This window comes from Amphibalanus amphitrite, unplaced genomic scaffold, assembly GCF_019059575.1.
Source record: "Amphibalanus amphitrite isolate SeventyFive unplaced genomic scaffold, NRLGWU_Aamphi_draft 000100F_arrow, whole genome shotgun sequence".
NCBI classification, from domain to species: Eukaryota; Metazoa; Arthropoda; class Thecostraca; order Balanomorpha; family Balanidae; genus Amphibalanus; species Amphibalanus amphitrite.
In genome coordinates, this window is record NW_024881595.1 from 518,339 (window position 1) to 537,245 (window position 18,907).

At 48.1% G+C, this 18,907-nt stretch overlaps 1 protein-coding gene across 1 annotated transcript in view; it reads left to right on the forward strand.

The window, feature by feature from the left end:
• Window positions 1-2,118, forward strand: part of LOC122380530 (T-box transcription factor TBX20-like) — a 47,633-nt gene extending 45,515 nt beyond the window's left edge. Inside the window, exon 6 of the mRNA XM_043363750.1 lies at window positions 1,141-2,118. Coding sequence (XP_043219685.1) covers window positions 1,141-1,615 — 475 coding nt within the window. The 3' untranslated portion in view covers window positions 1,616-2,118. The remainder of the gene's footprint in view (window positions 1-1,140) is intronic.
• Window positions 2,119-18,907: the final 16,789 nt, after the last annotated feature.

Here is an 18,907-nt window from a genome sequence, read left to right on the forward strand (position 1 = left end):
GCCGGCGGTCGCTGAACAAATCCCGACATTAATACCGTATGCCGGACGCCCCCGCCCCCGCCCCCGCCCGGCCACGCACAGTGCCGCCCGAGTAATGAGGGTACCGCCGCCCGGCGGGCCGATGCGCCGTGACACAATGACCATTCCGTCCCTGATGGTCGTATGACCGATCGGCGATAAATCTTTAAACGCATTTGCTTTGCTCGCTCGTGAAAACTTATAGGTGTTTAGTCTCTGAGAATAGAGTGGGCCCAATCTGTGCTCGCTCCGCCGCTTCTGACATACTTTGTTCTCCGTCGTTAATTGCCTGAGTGTTCGCGCTCGCTCGGCCGACCGTTGTCTGGCCAGTGCTATCTTCCATGTAAAACGCGGCAATAAATTATATCGGCAACAAACATTAGAAACATCCATAAAATCCCAAACAAAGCACCTGGGTGCTTGGTTTGGACGTAAACCTGCCAATGCGCCTGCCTGGAACTCTGGGCTGACGCGGAGAGATGCCCAGGGCTCCGGGGGACGCCTCGTCTCGGCACCTGTGTCTCCGGCCATTGTGCGTCACCACCACCACCGGACATAACGGGGGTGTGCCACTCGGCGGCCCTGCCCAGATGACGTCATACGGAGCGCTGGGCGCATCCATATTGTGTTTTCATGCTCGGCAAACATCAGCCGAGTTGGTCTGTGGCGGCCCCACAGAGCGCGCCGAGCGGCATAATTCGAAATTACAGGCTTTAAATCGCCGTTGCAGACTTTTACGGCTCCGCGCCCACGTTTGCCACATTAGCCGAAACGTTAAGTGCAGCTCGCCGGAGCAGTTGGGTAAGCGCGCTGCCCACCGCCTCGCCCCGCCGCTGCTCGCCGCCGTAAATCACCGATCGTCACTCTATCATTACGGCTCGTACGAATTATCACTAATTCGACGGCCGTTTGCTCTCGGCGCGTTAGCCGAGCCGCGCCGCGCCGGCCGCCGCAGAAGCCTGCATTGTGACGCGGCCGCGGCGAATGCAGCGCCTGGGAATGCGGCGCCGAATGTAGCCCGGCCGCTCCGCAACTGTCTGCCGGCCGCCATCGCGCGGCTCCCACCATAGCTCATCCGCTGTCACTGTCTGATTCTCACGGCTGTCTCTCTCTCCTTTTCAGGGACAACCTGGACTTCATGCTGGACCAGCAGCAGTACGGCTTCCCGCGGCTGCCTCCGCCCTCCATGGAGGTGGATGGTGCCGGTCTGGTCGAGAAGGCCCGCGCCCAGATGGCCGCTCTCGGCTCTCGTCTGCCCGGTCTGCCGGGCCTGCCGGGGGGTCTGGCGCCGGACACGGCCGCCCAGCTGTACGCACTGGGCGCGCGCGGCCCGCCGGCGCCGCTGCCGCTGACCGCCCAGCTCTGGTCGCAGTGGAGCGCGCTGCACGGCGTCGGTCTGCCGCTGGGAATGCTGGGCGGCGGGCAGCTGCTGCCCGGCCTGCCCGGCCTGCCGCCCTCCTCCCTACCGATGGGGGTGTCCGCCTGCCCGCGGCCCGCCCCCTCGCTGGCGGCCAACGTCAGTCGGTACTCGCCCTACAGCGTGCCCACCAAGCGGGCACCGTCGCCGCCCTCCCCGCCACCACGGACGATAGTGTAGGGACGACTCAACTTCCCCTCCCCACCCCGCTCCGCTGCCCCGATATGGTGATATCTAGATCGTGAATGGACAGGACCGTCGCTCTGCTGTCGTGAATGACATCAGAGTCTCTCCGGCCGCCCTGTTTTCTTTATATAGAGTATACGATGTAACGTATAAAATCGTAACATGACGCACGTGCGCGAGGGTGTAATGTAGCGACGTACAAATTGTGGTGAACGTAACGCATGGTCATGGACGGTGCGTTGTCTATATCGGTATGTTGTCTACCCTATTTGTCCAGTCTAGTCGAGCGGCGCCGGTGACTGGATCGGCTGCAGGTCGGGTCAATGGTCAGAGGTCACCAGAGGTCACACGCACAAAAGTGACCTGGTGATGTCGCCGTAGCTTTAGCCGCCGGAGCTCCCAGTGAGGTATATCTAGCCCGCGCGGCCAACGCACCTTGTTTTATGTAAAATATATTGTTGTCAATGTTCTGCAAATACATTAAGATTTACAACGAGGCTGTCCGGTTTCTGATGTGCGAGTTGTGAGCCGTTTATGTCGTGATCGATGTGTAGAATGGACACTGGGCAATCCATACCTGTTACGGATGCCTCTATGGAAGTTCAGCACGAATAAGCCACAGCACAACAAACGGAACAACTCGAGGTCGTGGTGTAGGGTAAATATTCGTAACTACCAGGCGTCCACACTCATTGACAATGCTAACCGTTTATCAAATACACTTGCAAACTTTACCCTCCACTTTAGATAGTCCAATAGATCAACAACGAACCCTTCAGCCCAACGTTACTTTCTTGTTCATGATCCATGTTTACAAAAAATGACCCCTGCTTCCATTTAAAACGAGGGTCGTTCTGTATATAGCCTTCTAGCAAACTTTGCAACAGCTCTGCCGGTTCTTTAGGAACGTTTTGAACTATAAGTTGTTTGTCGTCTGGCGGATAATTCATGTCACCAGTGACTACAAACACTGTCCAAATTCATCAGTTATGTGTAGTGTACAAAGGATAGTGCCTGTATAAAGTCGATAAAAAAAACAATGAGAGCGGGTGGATATGCTGCAGCCAGACGAGTTTCAAATGCTGCTTGGCTGAACCTCCAGCAGAACATCGTTGAGTGAGGCGCGAGAGCGCTTAACAAGCCCAGAATTATCGCTAAAAGTAAGCTTCGTAGCGAGACACGTGTAAGATGACATTGAGGAAAGGGATCATCAAGATGCATCTAAAATTCTAAAGCGTTCCTAAAACTGAAATATGAGGTCAAGTTAGAGGCTAAGGTCAAGTCAAAGCATCGAGTGTGGTCGCATTTAGAGCTCTTCTGAACTTAGTAGGTATGGGTTATGTCAGGCTCAATTTTGTGGACAAAATATTGGAAATGCGTTTCAAAGCATTCTACAAGTAGGTACCAAACTGTTAGCAAACACCAAGAGTCCAAGATCAATAAAAATAGTAGAAGTGATCTTAGGCTCATAAAAGTTAACTATTAGAAAAATTAATCGAAAAATCGATTAGACTTCTTATCAATTTCTCTTACAACTATTGTAAGCATAAGGTCAATTCTACCATTTCTGTTGATAATCATCATACTCAAAGAAACATTGCATCACATACAACTATCAAGATCAGCTGAGTCGCGTTCTGTGTCACACGTGTCGTTTCTTCCCCGAACAGTGCATCGGCGGCCTCCGGGCTCCAACGGGACGGACCGCTTCTTGGACACCGCCAGGCACCAGTCACCGGTCGCCCCGCACGCGCACGCACAGAAGTTCTTCGCGCTTCCAGGGAACACGGCTCTGGTGGCTACCGCTGCAGCACGTGCGGCTGGCTTCTGTGGCCGAGTACCGGACCGGTTCGGTGACGACGCTGCTCCCGACGGCACCTTTGATCGCAGCTGGAAAGCCCGACTCGACCTCCGAGCAGGCGTGAACGGCTCGGCCTTGGCTGCGACGCAACACTTCAAAGCGCGCGCTGTCGCCGGACATTTGCTGATGGTGGGATTAATTAGCAGGTGCGGGCACACCGGCGCGACGACAGATCACCGAGGCGACAGCTGCTGCTGCGCGTGCAAAGATGGCGTGCTTTATTGTGCAATTTATAATATACCGACGACGCACAAGTACCGGTCATTATACTGTGAGACTGGACCCACATAATTCAAAGTATAATGAGCTTGATTGTCTGCCGAGCAGAAAGAGTAGCCAGAGGCTCGAACAGTGAGCTTATACATATTGCAATGTTTAAAATTCCTCTATAGGCATACACCTTTGCACGGTCCAATATAGAAAGAGTGCACACAATTCAGTAATAGTGCAACCGACTTCGACAGTTTGGCATAGTTCACTGCTAGTTCGGCCCCCAAAAATAAAAAAATTGATTTTTTTAGAAAAACTAAAAAAATTTCCAATTTTTTTTTCGAATTTCGAAAAAAACGGAATATATGTGATAGTCCCTACGCTCTTCGATATACATACCAAATTTTAGATCGATACCTCTTTTTTGGCCAAGTTATAGCAAAAAAACTGTTAAAAATTGATGACGTCAAATTTTTGAACTCAATTTTTAGCAATTCTAGACCTGGTAGCGCAAAACGGAGACCACCATTGAACTCCCCGTGACGAGCTGCATCGAATCGATACCCATTTTATGCAAAAATATCAACTTTGAAATTTGACCTAATTTGACCTGACCTTGACCTGACCTTGACCTGACCTTGACCAAAACGTGACCTAAGCCGGCCCTAAAGTCTGTCTGACCCACATAATCGCATTTGTCATGTAAAATGGACCATAAAACATGTATCACACGACACTTTCATATTGTGACCCCCCCAGTGACCTGACCTCTGTGACCTGACCTGGTATCAGTGACCTCAAATAGCAAAATATTTGTTTGAAGAACATTTCTCCACCGATGATTTTCAATGAAATGCATTTTACTCGATTTTACAACGCATTTCTTGAAATGCCTGTAAACGGTGAAAATTCGACCTTTGACCTGACCTGTGACGTCATCGGTTTGACCGAGGTCAATGAAATTGGGTCACAAGGTAGTTCCCCGTTGGGGCTATCCAACACCGTTTACCGCTTGTCGCTATATTGCGTGGTTCTCGAGATCTGAGGGGGGGGGGGGGCCCAAAATGGCCCCCCCATCAGACCGCGTTGCTCGGCAGACCCCATCTGGGCGCAGGATATCCCGCACCCCGTTGAGGTCTGGCAGGTTCCACATCTTGTTGGGGGGGGAGGGGCAAAGAGCCCCCGTCGTATCTTAGGAACCAATAGCCGGATCGGAAAAATTCAAACGGCATTCGAAAGAGCACATCAAGATGCACCAACCTAGTACCTATATCGATGATTTTGGTACTTGACCTGTGACGTCTCAGGGAGGTCAAAAAAGGTCAAATCAGTCCAATTTACAATAAAGGTCAAATCAGTCCAATTTACAATGACGAGAAGTCGGTCATAAAAAGTTAGGCTTCCAAAATGAGTCTGGTTATGATGTTTATGGTAGCTCTGGCATGTGGATTGTCACCTGAATGGATGATGACCTGTGACGTCACAACAGAGGTCAGTTTCGACCAATCAGAAAACACTTACGTGAACCGTAAGGAAAGGCATGTTAACCCTCGCCCCGTTGGGGGGGGGCCATTTTGGCCCCCCCTGTGGTTTTTCCTGAATAGCAAGAAAACGGCGGCGCGCAGCGCCGCCAAATTTTCAGTACCTTTCCGGGCATCAATTTGACACCTTCACACCAAATTTCAAGTCTTAGGTCACCTTAGGTCAGGAGTTATTGAGGTCAAACTGAGGTCATGTTCGAGCAAAAATGAGCAAAAAACATGCAATCTTGAAACGCTCACCAAATCTACAGTTATCAAGCAATTTCAAAGTTCTTTATATGGTCTAATAGACAAAAAGCGGCGCTACAAAACTGCTATCTCGGAATTTCAAAATTTTGGGTTTTTGACCCAAAAAATTTCAAAAAATTGATTTTTTTAGAAAAACTTAAAAAAAATCCAAAATTTTCCGAATTTCGAAAAAACCGGAATATATGTGATAGTCCCTGCGCTCTTCTACATACATACCAAATTTCAGATCGATATCTCGTTTTTTGGCCAAGTTATAGCGAAAAAACTGTTCAAAAATGATGACGTCAAATTTTTGAACTCAATTTTTAGCGATTCTAGACCTCGTACGGCAAAACAAAGACCACCATTGAACTCCCCGTGACGAGCTGCATCGATTCGATACCCATTTTATGCAAAAATATCAACTTTGAAATTTGACCTTATTTGACCTGACCTTGACCTGACCTTGACCTGATCTTGACCAAAACGTGACCTAAGCTGGCCCTAAAGGCTGCCTGACCCACATAATCGCATTTGTCATGTAAAATGGACCATAAAACATGTATCACACGACACTTTCATATTGTGACCCCCCAGTGACCTGACCTCAGTGACCTGACCTGGTATCAGTGACCTCAACTAGCAAAATATGTGTTTGAAGAACATTTCCTCATCGATGATTTTCAATGAAATGCATTTTACTCGATTTTACAACGCATTTCTTGAAATGCCTGTAAACGGTGAAAATTGGACCTTTGACCTGACCTGTGACGTCATCGGTTTGACCTAGGTGAATAAAATTGGGTCACTAGGTATTTCCCTGATAGGGCTATCCAACACCGTTTGCCGCTTGTCGCTACGTTGCGTGGTTCTCGAGATCTTAGGGGGGGGCCAAAATGCCCCCCCCCCCCAACGGGGCGCGCTGCTCGGCAGAGCCCAACGGAGCGCGGGTTAAATTGTGAATATTCGAGTCTTTATGAAGACATGTCATACATATATAGTCACAGAAACATCTTTGACCATTTTTCTTGGACCTATGACGTCACATGAATGTTAAAAAGGTCCAATTGTACATGGGTTCCGCCACAGGGGGGACGGGGGGACTTGTCCCCCCATATTTTACATTTTTAAGATTATGCCTATGGGTGCTGCATGGGAAGAATCGACTTCAAACGGCCTTTGTCCCCCCCCACCCCACCCCCAACCATCGCGTCGTGACGGAGCCCTTGCAATTGTACCGGTTTACGACGAAAAACATATTTTTTCACGTAAAAGTGACTTTAATCACGTAAAAGATCATATTTAGTCCGGAAGAGGTTGAAAAGTATCATAAACATTACTCTTGTCTAATTTAAAGCCCAAATGCTGAAAATATCGTGACGTCAAGTCAAGTGGCTATATCTCTGGCAGTTTTAGAGATAATCTATTAATTTTTGGCATGTGAAAGAGACCCGTAACGGCTTGTTTGACATATATTCCGGTGTTCGAAAATTTCCCCAAATTTCAAAAATATCTCAAGCAAACTAGATTTTGAGATAGAAAATTGCTAGATCTTGAGGCTTTTCTATTTTGAAAATTTAGAGACAGCTATTTTGTTTGGCTTTACATCTCTGGACGAATTTTCGAGTCCCTACATTGAATGTCTGATTTTCTGCGATTTTTCTTCGCGAACAGATTTTTCGACGAAAATCACCGAACATGGCCTCAGTTTGACCTCTATAGCTTTTGACATGCGATGATCTGGGGCCTAATTTTTTAGATAAATTGTGTGGAATTGATGCCCAGTTTTGTATTGAAAGATTCAAGCCGAAATTCGCAGCCGTTTCTGAGTTATCTGCGAAAAACCACAGGGAGGCCCTTTGCCCCCCCCCTCCCAACGGGTCGCGGGATATGATTGAACCTTAAAGCAACGATGAAACATAACATTAAAGACCCTCTACCTTTTGCACCACGAACAGTGCAGCTGGCTACGTGACTTATTTGCGTTGCTGACTGCCTACGAGTGTCATTGGAGAATGGAGGCTCAGGTAGCGTGATAGGTAGGGGAGAGCGGGGAGAGTTGTATCATGTCCAAGTTGTATCAGGGCGAATTGTGCCAAACTTATCCGATGGATGGCGCTCGCGACACGACCAGCCGACGAGGTTTTCTGGGCGCCATCTTTCCCTGTTCTGTCTTGTGGCTGAGTGGACGCGTCTCGAGGTGAGAGCCGATTTTATGTTTTTTGAATGTCATTCTAAAAAATAAGTTGCAAGAAAATGTGTGTTCTGGGCATTTAGATGTGCACGAATTTGAAAGATCTCCGTAGCGGTGGTGAGGGTAGGTTCTAAGGCTGCGTGAGAGAAAACGGATTTCTCCAGCTGTCCGCTGTTTTTTTAGCACGAGGATGTTTTTTCCAAGATGGCGGCTAGGTACATGTTGTATCAGAGGCGGGTGGGGTATGTTGTAACATGTAATTGTATGTATGTATGTATGTATGGGTATGTTGCTTTTGATCGCGAAAGCTAAGCCCTGGCTCGCGTTTGTAGGTAGCAAGTCAATGCTCGTTCCATTTCGGCACAATGTGTTGACTTCTTTGCTCTTAACGGGCCACTTTTGCGTCTAGTCTGTTGATGTTTCGTTCGGATTGCATTGACCTAAGTTTGGTCTAATAAAGTGAAGCCTTTGAGCATACCTATACATTGTATTAACCCCATTTAATGTTGTTGTTATGTTCAAAACCAGTAGCAAGCACACTCCCTGAAACGTGAAATAGTGATACAAATTACCCCACCATGTGATACAACTCACCCAAGCCATGGGGCAAGTTGTATCAAAAACATTGTTCTATTCGGGAGACCGTAGAAGAAAAACCGGTAGGGGTAGTGGAAAAGTTACTTTGCACAAAAAAGCAGAAGAATCAAGGAAGGGGATAGTATGGATATAATGAGTTTATCACAGATAGTTACGAGGTTATGAGTCTCGGAGTAAAAACTGATACAACCCACCCCACTCTCCCCTATGTCTAAAAAAAAAACTTGTCATTGCTTTTTATGCAATGCCGGACTTACTGAACAGTGCCTAAACTACATGCGGCACCCCAAAATTGAAACGAACTGACGTATAGCGTGCGCTATGTTTAACATGACTGAACCTGGACCATTTTTATCTGCACTGCGCCAAATGGTTGCACTATGACGAATATCGTGCCGCGATTCGATACACGAATGCACTATGCCCTACTGTCGAAATCGCCCGCTCTATTACTGAAATGTGTGCACTGCCGCCTAAATTGGGCGTAAAAAGGTGTAGCTGTCTAACTATTCCAAGGGCTGTCAAGTAGCCCGAGATCAAGCTACGCATACAGCGTGGCGCTTTTATAAAATGGTGCTTGGACCGATCCTTTGAAAATACGCGTGTTTCAATATATACCAGCATGTATCGGGTTATAAATGGAAATTCTTTGAAAATCCGGTTTATCCCAACAAAATTATAGGATGAACTACAAAGGGAAACACGAATGTCATTACTAATCTGTAACGGGAAATACAATTGATATATTAGTGTTTCTGATTGTAACAAGATCATGCAGTCTTTGCTCATGTCTAAAAGAAATAAAATATCAAAAACTTGTTTCTTGTTATGATTACCTATAACCATAGCTTGTGTTTTTTTGTATTCGAAATGTAGAGCGATATGCATGGATTTATGAAAAATAATTGTTACAGTGGGCTAAGATATGACGAGTAGTGGGGTGCGGTAGCGGTAAGCATGGGGGCGAACTTAAAAGGCAGGCTTTCAAACGCTGCGGGTAGGGGAATATGCTCCCAAAAATTGTTCAAATTTCCAAAAGCTACTTGGATCAAGGGCCCAATCTTACCAATGCCGTAAATAGGATTTGGCAGCACTGGCCGGAGTTTACGGCATTGATATCAAAATTTCCTTTTAATTTACATCCAGCTAATCTTGTCCAATGATTTTTACGAATGTTGCTTGAACGAACGAATACGTGAATGTAGAATAGTTCTGAATGCTACCAAATGCCGTGAATGCGCATTCACGGCATTTGGTAAGATTGGGCCAAGGATCCGCTTGCTCAGACTTTACTTACTTATTGTAGAAGCCTCGCGCCACTGGGCGAGGCCTGAGGCAAAATGGCCTGTGCCGGCGAGGGTTAAAGACTTAAGATATTCGAAGCACTTGAAATTCTTGGGTTCTTGAAATGAAAATGACATGACACGACGCCAGTAAACGTCATTAAAAGAAAAAAATATCCAGCGGATTTCACTCCAATTTTCAGAAAACATGCCAAGTTGATGTATGATAAAATACCGGAAGTTTGACATAGCTGGCTTGACACATTTACATAGAAGATACTAGTGAGGTACGGGAGGGAGCAGATTCGGTCACCCCCCCCCCTCCCCCTTGCGGAGCGCGGGATGACCTAATTCAAACCTGTAATAAAAAAAAACAATTTTTAGTGTACTTTCTTAGCGAGGAAAACGACAGAAATTACATATGCTGCAGACTGGACAACGTGTCCCAAGAATACCCCCGTCGTTTGGATCGGCCTCTGTTTTTGGTTGCGGAATAATGCATTCATTATTGCGGCGTATTTCGGTTTGAAACATCAATGCCGGGAATCATTCACTATATAATAGGACATATGGGGCAATAGGACCGAAGGATGGTCGGCGGGTGTTAAAAAAAATACAGTAAGCACTTTTGAGAAAAAAAAACATGATAATGTTTTACAGATTTTATCTCATTTTCTGAAAACTTGTGTCACAAACCAACCTAAATTACGAATTTACGACCAACCAATTTTAATTAATTCCAGGTATTGCAACTACATATAGCAAATCACCACACTAGGCAAGCGTATATTTTGTGCAGCAATAATTTGCTGTAAACAATGCATCAATTTTACCCACACGAAGAGAAAACTGATAAGGGTCTATGAGTCGTTCTGTTCTAACTTCTAGGTTTTGCCTCTTTTATGTCATACATGCTTTGTTCCGTTTTCAGGAAAATTCATCGCTAGAAGGCTGCAAAGTACCTATGTTTACAAAAAGGTCATAGACATTAACTGTAGCGGGAGCAGCTCAGGATTTCGACGCCATGGGACAGGCTCACTGCAGTGGCTATATGCTAGTCCCATTGGGATAGGAGTGTCCCAGTGGGACAGGTGATCCAGGCACTCAAATGGCTACCGGGAGGGATACATGTTGCTTTCAGAATTGCCTTCCAACCTTTGTCTAGTGAGATGACCGTCAGCCCAGACAAGGTTGTGTGAGTAAGGATGCGGAATGCGGATGGGCTGTTCCTGGGAAAAGAGAGAACGGATGAGCAATATAATTGTAGAAATATAGCATCCCTAATTGTATGATGCGAGACACCAACTAGCCAATAGGATGAGTGATGACACATTCCAAAATAAACTGGTAAATCCTTACTCAGCCAGTTTTCTTTGAAGAATTAGCATTCGTAAGGCATGGGATGTGGTTTACTTACTTTCCATTTTCACCAGTCCAAAAGTCTGCCCTAAGCCCACATCGGCCCCCTACATGTAGGAGGACCCTATGCAGTCGGCAGGGCGCTGCATGGTGCGGGAGCAGTTGCCGTACCTGCCCGCTAGGCGGCAGCACTGAGCAGTTGGGTGGTGGCCGCGCGGCGGCGGCGCCCTGCCATTTGCCAGCGCGGCCGGCCGGCCGGTCCGCCCATAATTAGTGGCGTGGTGTGTGGCCCGCCGAGCCGGCGTCATCGGAGGCGTCATCAGAGCGCCGTCATCAGCGCTGGCGCTGCCGCAGTCATCGGAGCTGTCCAGCACAGGATCGGCATTATCGAGCACGGTGCATAAGATGTGATAACAACGGTCATTGACTTGACGATGTGCTATTTTCTAGCGGTTAATGTTTATTTCAATCTCAACAGAGCTTCATTGGGTTCCACCATATCCATCCGACATTACAAAGGATGCGCTGTTTGTTTATACTTAATATTTCGAACCAGCCAAAGCAGTCGCATGTTGCCTGAATGCAGGATGAGACAACTGACTTCTGAGGGCATTATTAGGACTTGAAAAGTCTGATGGTCCTCGGTTGTCCAGCCAAAATTCTACAATTAGTACCTTGTACAGAAATTGTTTTGAAAATAACGAGCAGTATAATTCGTGAACATTAATTTTCGGGTTATAATCACACCTATGTGAAGGCATTATACGATGAACGTTAACCGTATTCGTCCGCCTTGAACTCAGGGGTGGAGCTTTCTATTCACTTGGTAGGTCGGCTGCCCCACCATCTTGCCATTTTGCCCCACTAATATATAATAATATGTATCGTATATATGAGTTTTAATAATAATATTTTAATTTTAATAATAATATAATAATATGACTTTTGCCACACAACGTAAGCAGATATGCAGGACTTTACTGCTTAGCAAACCAATGTTTTCGCATTGAGGAGCTTTGAAACGTCTGTGTAATGCAAAATATTATCTCTGTAATGAAAAGAATTAATTCGTCGTTGTATTTTATCTAACTTAGCAATCAGACATTGTAGGTTTGACAACTTTTTCCCCACCAACGTTTCTGGAAAAGCGCCACCCATGCTTGAACTGATGGACTACAGGTGTCAGTTTTGGGATATGATGCGCCTTGATTTGACTTGATACAATTTTAGGAGTACCCAAGTAAGTATCAAACATGGGCTCGCTGAATTTTGCCTTCGTGGTTCTCAGTAGGGTGCTGCCTGCTGCTTTTCGTAGACAGTGCAATGAAGGCAGTTTCTTCTCCCCGTCATCAACCTTTCACAAATTCTCCACATCTCTTTAAAAATGATTGAGCTCCCTATCAGTAGGACAAGCGCAACAATGGGGCTCCCTTCATGTCAACTTTGATGCATCGAAGTCTCCGGCCGAGCCTGCAGCGGCGTAACACAAAGCCTGCTGGCGGGAGCACTGCGGCACAGCCGACAGCGCAGGCAAACCGACAGGCAGAGTCATCTGTCGGCGGGCGGCCGAACTAGCCCGGTGCCTGGTCACTGTCGGCCGGAAGCGACGGATATCCATCAGCGGTGCCGCGACCGCGGCGGCGCCGCCATCTATCCTCGAATTATTGCCAGTCTGCAACAATTACAGGGCAATCTGCACCTGGGAGCACGGAGTCATGGTAAAATACGGCGGCGGCGTGATTGTTACGTTAATATTCTGTTTGAAGATAAGGTGATGGATGAATAGCAGTGGGTGTCTTTATCAAATGGCATGCTTACAGGCGAAACCCATTGTTGATAGTGCTTCACGATAGCATGAGATGTGCAAAATGAGCGCAATGATACATTAACCAAATGTACCGCCATGTTCCCTGTCCCTTAATCGGTCGCCAGGAGTATGACAACAGTTCCCCACGAGCATTCCAGTCATTCAGTGACAACAAGCGGAGCTGGAGTCGGATTTGATTAATGTCTCCAGCGCTCATTCGGTGGGAGCCGGCCTAACAACTAGAGCAGTCTCTGAATGGGCGGCCTGTCAGGGATATCACAACACTGTTGGAATTCTGCGCCGTCATTTGAGCGGCTATCTCTTGCTCTTCTGAGTGGAGCGGCCGCAGCGATCATTTACCAGCGCATTGATCGGTCTCTTGAGATCGTGAAAATACCGGCGACAATGGTCACAAACGACCACGGTGACGCCGAGATTTCGGCACAACAGGCCACCCTCATGGGAGTGCCGCAAACACGCAGACGCATACCAACAAACAAACACACAGAACTCGAGCACACGTAGATGTCAAGAATATGAGACACGATGTCGTCTATGAGCAGCCTCGTATAGAAAAACTTAAATTATTGTGTATAGGCGGTGATTAAAACGCGGAATCTATTACTGTGCCAGTTAAGATAAAATACAGCACGATCAAACACCAATCTAAAGTTAAATGTTAAGAATAACACGACATTCATGCGTTTAAATCGGACCGGTTTTAAGCAACCATACTTGAAATTAAATAAGACTTTGTATTTCTTTTGATCCTATCAAGAGGAAAGTTCTATAATGTCATATTATATTATATGATCATGACATAAGAAGGTCGTGATTCCCCCTTCTAAAAATGGTCATTATTCCCAGCAAGGAGTAACAATCACAGCCAAATAATAGTAAAGTGAGTATTGAAATAAGAGCAATTGGAGATATGGAAGCAAAGTTGTAGTAACCACATTACCAGGATGAGAGGGTCTTCTGCTGAAGATGTTACCCCATAGGAATAAAGAGGGAAGGAGGGAGGAGGATTGAGAGAAGGGTAATAGAGGGCCGAGAGAGAGAGAGAGAGAGAGAGAGAGAGAGAGAGAGAGAGAGAGAGGGGGCAGATCAGGGACAGAGACAGGGACAGAGAGAGAAAGACAAAGACAGCCAGAGCCAGAGAGAGAGAGAAAGAGAAAGATATATAGATAGATAGATAGAGAGACAGACAGACAGACAGACAGACAGACAGACAAACAGACAGACAGACAGACAGACAGACAGAAAGACAGACAGACAGACAGACAGACAGACAGACAGACAGACACAGACAGACAGACAGACAGAGAGATAGCTCAGCCGCCGCCCGCCGCCGCGGTCCGGCTCTCTCCTGTCTCACCGTTCGTCAGTGGCCCGTGAACGGCGCCTCTTCTGCCGAATATGCGTGAAAGCCGCTCGCTCCTCCGTCACACTTGTCAAAACAGGCATTATTGTGTTTTTTAGAGGAGCGCCGCGCCCGCGGCTGGCTCAAGAATCAATCTTAATGTATCTGTGTGTCACCCATTATTATCCGGCGCGCTTGTGTTGGCGTAAGCCGGGATGATAAATCATTGGACGGCCGTTCGCCGGCCGATGTGAGATAAGCAGCGCTCAGGCGGCGGTCGCCGAGTGGCTTTGTGACAACTGTGGTGCGCCACCAGCGCCGCGCCGCGCCGCACCATGCCGCGACGCCAGCCTGAAAGCGACTTATTAATGCGAGCGAGGCCATTTGCTGGTTGGCGGGCTGACAGGGCGCGCTTTGACAGTGTCACGGACCACGGCAGCAGCAAACACTCCAGACCACCAGGAAGACTCTGGGTGACGGCGGGACCAGACAGACACGGACACAGCCACACAGACACACAGACATACATACACAGACATACAGACACAGACATACAGATACAAACATGCACATTGCACGAATTGTTGGTTTCATTCAGGTGAGTACAGAAGAAGCGTAAGATAAACATGAACACCTATGAAAAACTTTTGGAAACAGAAGCACGTATACTGTGTAGTACACATTGATTTATTTGGTTATGCCCTTCCGGTCTATAGTGACAATATTTTAGGCCCGTGGATGGGTGGATGGCTGAACGCCTATCACATCTGATTAGGCCTTGAGCGAACGCAAAACAATGAATTGAGCTAAGCACAGCAAGCGGGTGTGTTGCGAATTCCTTCAGGAGCAACTTAATCACGGTGACAGATCGGGTGTCTGAGAGTGACATAACCAACATCCATTTCTGACGCCTTTAAGCCCCTCCCCAATCCCCTCAACAGGGATGACGTCATCCTGTGCTCGGCTGCTCTTAGGCAGTGCACGAACGTTCGACTTGCACGTACATCGGAGACGCCCACGGGGTGCCAACTGACAGAGGGTGCTGGAAAGTGTGTACCGATAGATCAACTTCACACGCACAGACACGTGAAGTGTCCCTATGGTGACAGAGTGATCGTGGCCTGGCCCCTGTGGTATTGATGTGGAGAGGGACGTCAGCGTTTAACACCGCATACTCAATATGGAGGCATTGAATGATGGAACGTGATGCGTGTTTTTATTTACGTTTAGAAAACAGTGTGCTGTTGTTGGGAAGAGGAACATAAGCAAGCATGGTGTTATAAAATATGACTTTCTTCTTATGTCCAGCTTATACCCAAGAATCGCAAGTGCTTAGCGGCCAATGTCTAAAAAAAATCATTGGAATGAGTTAATTGATAGTAGCCGTTTTCACGACGGCCATCTGGTACTAATCTGGTGCACATTTGGTGCAGATTAGGTGCAGATTTGGTCAAATTAGGTTCAGTGTATCTCTTAGTAGCTATCAGTTAGGGTTGCGATACTTGCTTATATGCCTGCTTTGTCATATCATCAGAGAGTATCATCGATTAAAACACTGAAATAAATGCATAAAATAAAGATATTTGCTGTAAAAGAGATAAGGTGCAGATTTGGTCAAATTAGGTGCACGCACCGGATAGTCCTTCGTGAAAACGGCTAATATCAGCTAAGCTGCTCAATTCAGCAGTGGAAGAAGCTAAACTAAGATAAATCTGCAAACGCCGTTCCTGCAAAGCTGCACCACAGGCTATTTCCAGATATAGTTATTTGCATCATTATACCTGGGGCAATGGTATATTATATTTGTCTTCTGCCAGTTCTTCTGGCATATCTTTTTTAGCAAACAGCCCAGCAGCAATCAACACCGGCGTCCCACCACTTCCAGTCCCAGCTCCCACCACCCTCCGGTCCCGGCTCCCATTACCCACCCACCAGCTCCCACCACTCCCCCGTCCATCGGTGACCGATGGTCCAAAGCGGGGGACACGACCAGGCGGCTGATCAGACCTCTGAACAGCGCACCCCCGCCGGCAACTATCGGCCCATCGGACACCCTTCTGATACCGCGTCTGTCTCTGACACCGACCTCGTTAGCAGGCGTTCAGACAGTCACGAGCCGAGGGTTCCCACGCCGCCGTGACCTGGCTAGCCGTGACCGGGCGGGGTGATACCCGGCCCCGCCGTGACCTGATAGGGCGTGACCGGTCGGGCGGGAGGTGTAATCCACGGGACACGCCCCTATTGTACTGGAGGTGCCGCGTGGTGTAAGATCTGGGTCAGCTTAGTGGGAGGGCGGGTAGAGCAGAGGGTTAGAGAGGGCTGCACGTTGGAATGATAGATCGATCAGTTTCAACGTTTGTCCTTAAATATTAATGTACGTGTATGTCTAGAATCTAGATCACCCCTGGAACACCATACCAAATGCGTCAAGCATTGGCCCTGCACCCACAGTAGAATATAAAATAACATTCTTCCAAATACTAGCTATAGTGTCTGGGTCCTATCAAGCTACAACGCGTAGATAACGATATGCCTTATTTCAACGTGATAAACTGCAAGGCATAATCATATGTCTTTTAAATTCAGAAACGTGGACAATGCTTTCAGCCTTCATCTGATTTGTGGTCGGAGATGAAACCCAGAGGCCGAATATCATTTCCTTTGATATGCAGCTTTAGATGACGCTCGAGGTAAAAAGAACCACAAACCTCATACCATTTTGTGATAACCGGCCGGGCGTCGTTTTTATCGTGGCGCCGCCGCGTGAGACGCCTGAAGAGGAGGGATGATGGACTCGATGTATCGCCACATATCGGCCGCCACGCCGCCAAATTACCATAAGCGGACAACTTGTATTCACGGTCCCCGGCCGGGGACGGCGGCGACCCGCCCTAATGCAGCCATCTGAAAGGGAATCCGTCCTGAGACGACATAGCCGCGCGCTGAGCCGCCGACCTTTCAGCCGCCCGGCAGCCCCTCCCTCCCCACGCACACTGGCTCTCAGCAGCACGCACTCTGATTGGTCACGGCGCGGACAGAGAGAGGTGGCAGAGCGCGAGACAGAGCGCCGCCGAGACCGCCTGTCCAAGATGGATACCACCCTATCGGCGGATGGGCGCCGCCATACCTGCCAGCTCAGCGTGGCGACATTAATGCCGCATTCATCATGCGTTCGGGCACCGGTGGCAGTGGTCTGTGATAAATGGAACGGCGCCGACAGAGCGTGAGTTGTCACCGCGGAAACGCCTTCTAGTCGTCGAGAATCACCTACGGGTCGTCTGAGAGTCGCCTGCGAGTCACCTGCGAGTCGTCTAAGTCAGGTATCTGAGTAGCCACCAGACATCACCGAGTCATCTTTAGTCGAAGACGTCAAGGCGCTTCACTGACGAGAACGCCGCAATTCTGATAGGACAAGAGAGTAATAAGTTCCGACGTTTTGACGACGACCGGTGTAGTGCGAACGTCAGCGCGCACTTCAGCGTCGACAAATGACAGTGCTCGTCATCAGAGCACGTCATTTGTCATAGCTGGCAACGACCCGGGCCAAAAGCCGCCAAGCGTTTTCATGAATTCAAATAGCAGTTGTCTCCCCAAATAGATCACTGTCCATCTGAATCAGTCAGAATTTCAAGAATTTATCAACGGGAGTGCTGAGGTGTGTGACATCAAAGCTCGGAGTCAGTGTTTTATATTTTTGCACGCTGCTACGCCTATTAGCCCACATCACCACAGAAAACAGCCACACTGAGTTAAACTGCACGCCTTTCCGTGCATTCAGAGTCCATCAGAGGTCTGTAACATAAATCCCGCGTCTGTAACCATCACCACGCGTCCGTGACTCCACGGCACATCAGCCACGGACTGGAGCGGCGTCACTTTCAGTCATCAGACGCCTCCGACGTGATTAGCCCCCGGAGGCGTCACCGGCGTCACGGGCGGTGACGCTGTGACGGCGTCGCTGACGACGACACGGGACCGCCGCCAGCGACGGGGGGAGGGAGGAAGGGAGAGACCACAGAGGAGGTGACGAACAGGGAGAGATGTGGGTTACTGAGAAGATACAGCACTCGACCACCTATTGGTCTGGGATTCAAAGAAGGGAGTAATTTTAACCCTCGCCCGTAAACGGCGATCTGCCACCTTCGCCCATGCAGGGGGGGGGGGGTTGGTGCGACCCCCCCCCTTGGCGTTTGAAAACGGAGCGTCGTAGAGCTTAGCGGAAAAGACCAACGGATTGCTCTCAACGAGATCTCGCGATTGGTGGTATATTTTTTGGTCCTAGGTCAACATTTGACCTACTTTTGACCGGTCAAAGGTCAAATTTTCGGAAAAATAGACTTTTTCAAATTTTCCGCGGCGATTGCGGCAAAACGGTGGGAGATATCGACTTGAAACCTTCACTATCGTGTTCCTTGATCAATTCTCTATCGTTTGGTATGTATTTCGTTTCCCTAGCTCTAAAAATGGCGCGTTGGGAGCGCCGGAAGTCGGCAAGGTCACAGTCGGCGGCAGAAATTCGAAAAATCAAAATTTAAATTTTTGAAATCTGATTGTGTTTTTGGATTTGGGATGTCCATTTGCTCCCTATAGAAGCTAATATTGCTGCATATTCCCATTGAGGTGACAAGAATTAGCAAAATAGTGGTTCGGGCGCTTTTCAAAAATAGTACCGGACGCTGTTCCTCTTGTGACGTCATAGCTCCGTGACCTGACCTGACCCGGTCAAGTTTCTTATACCATATGATAGCCAATACTTGCCCCAACATGCATGGGAAGTTTCATCACGATCCATCAACCGATGTCCGTACCACCGGCAGGAAACCTCGGGCGTTGGCACTCAGTT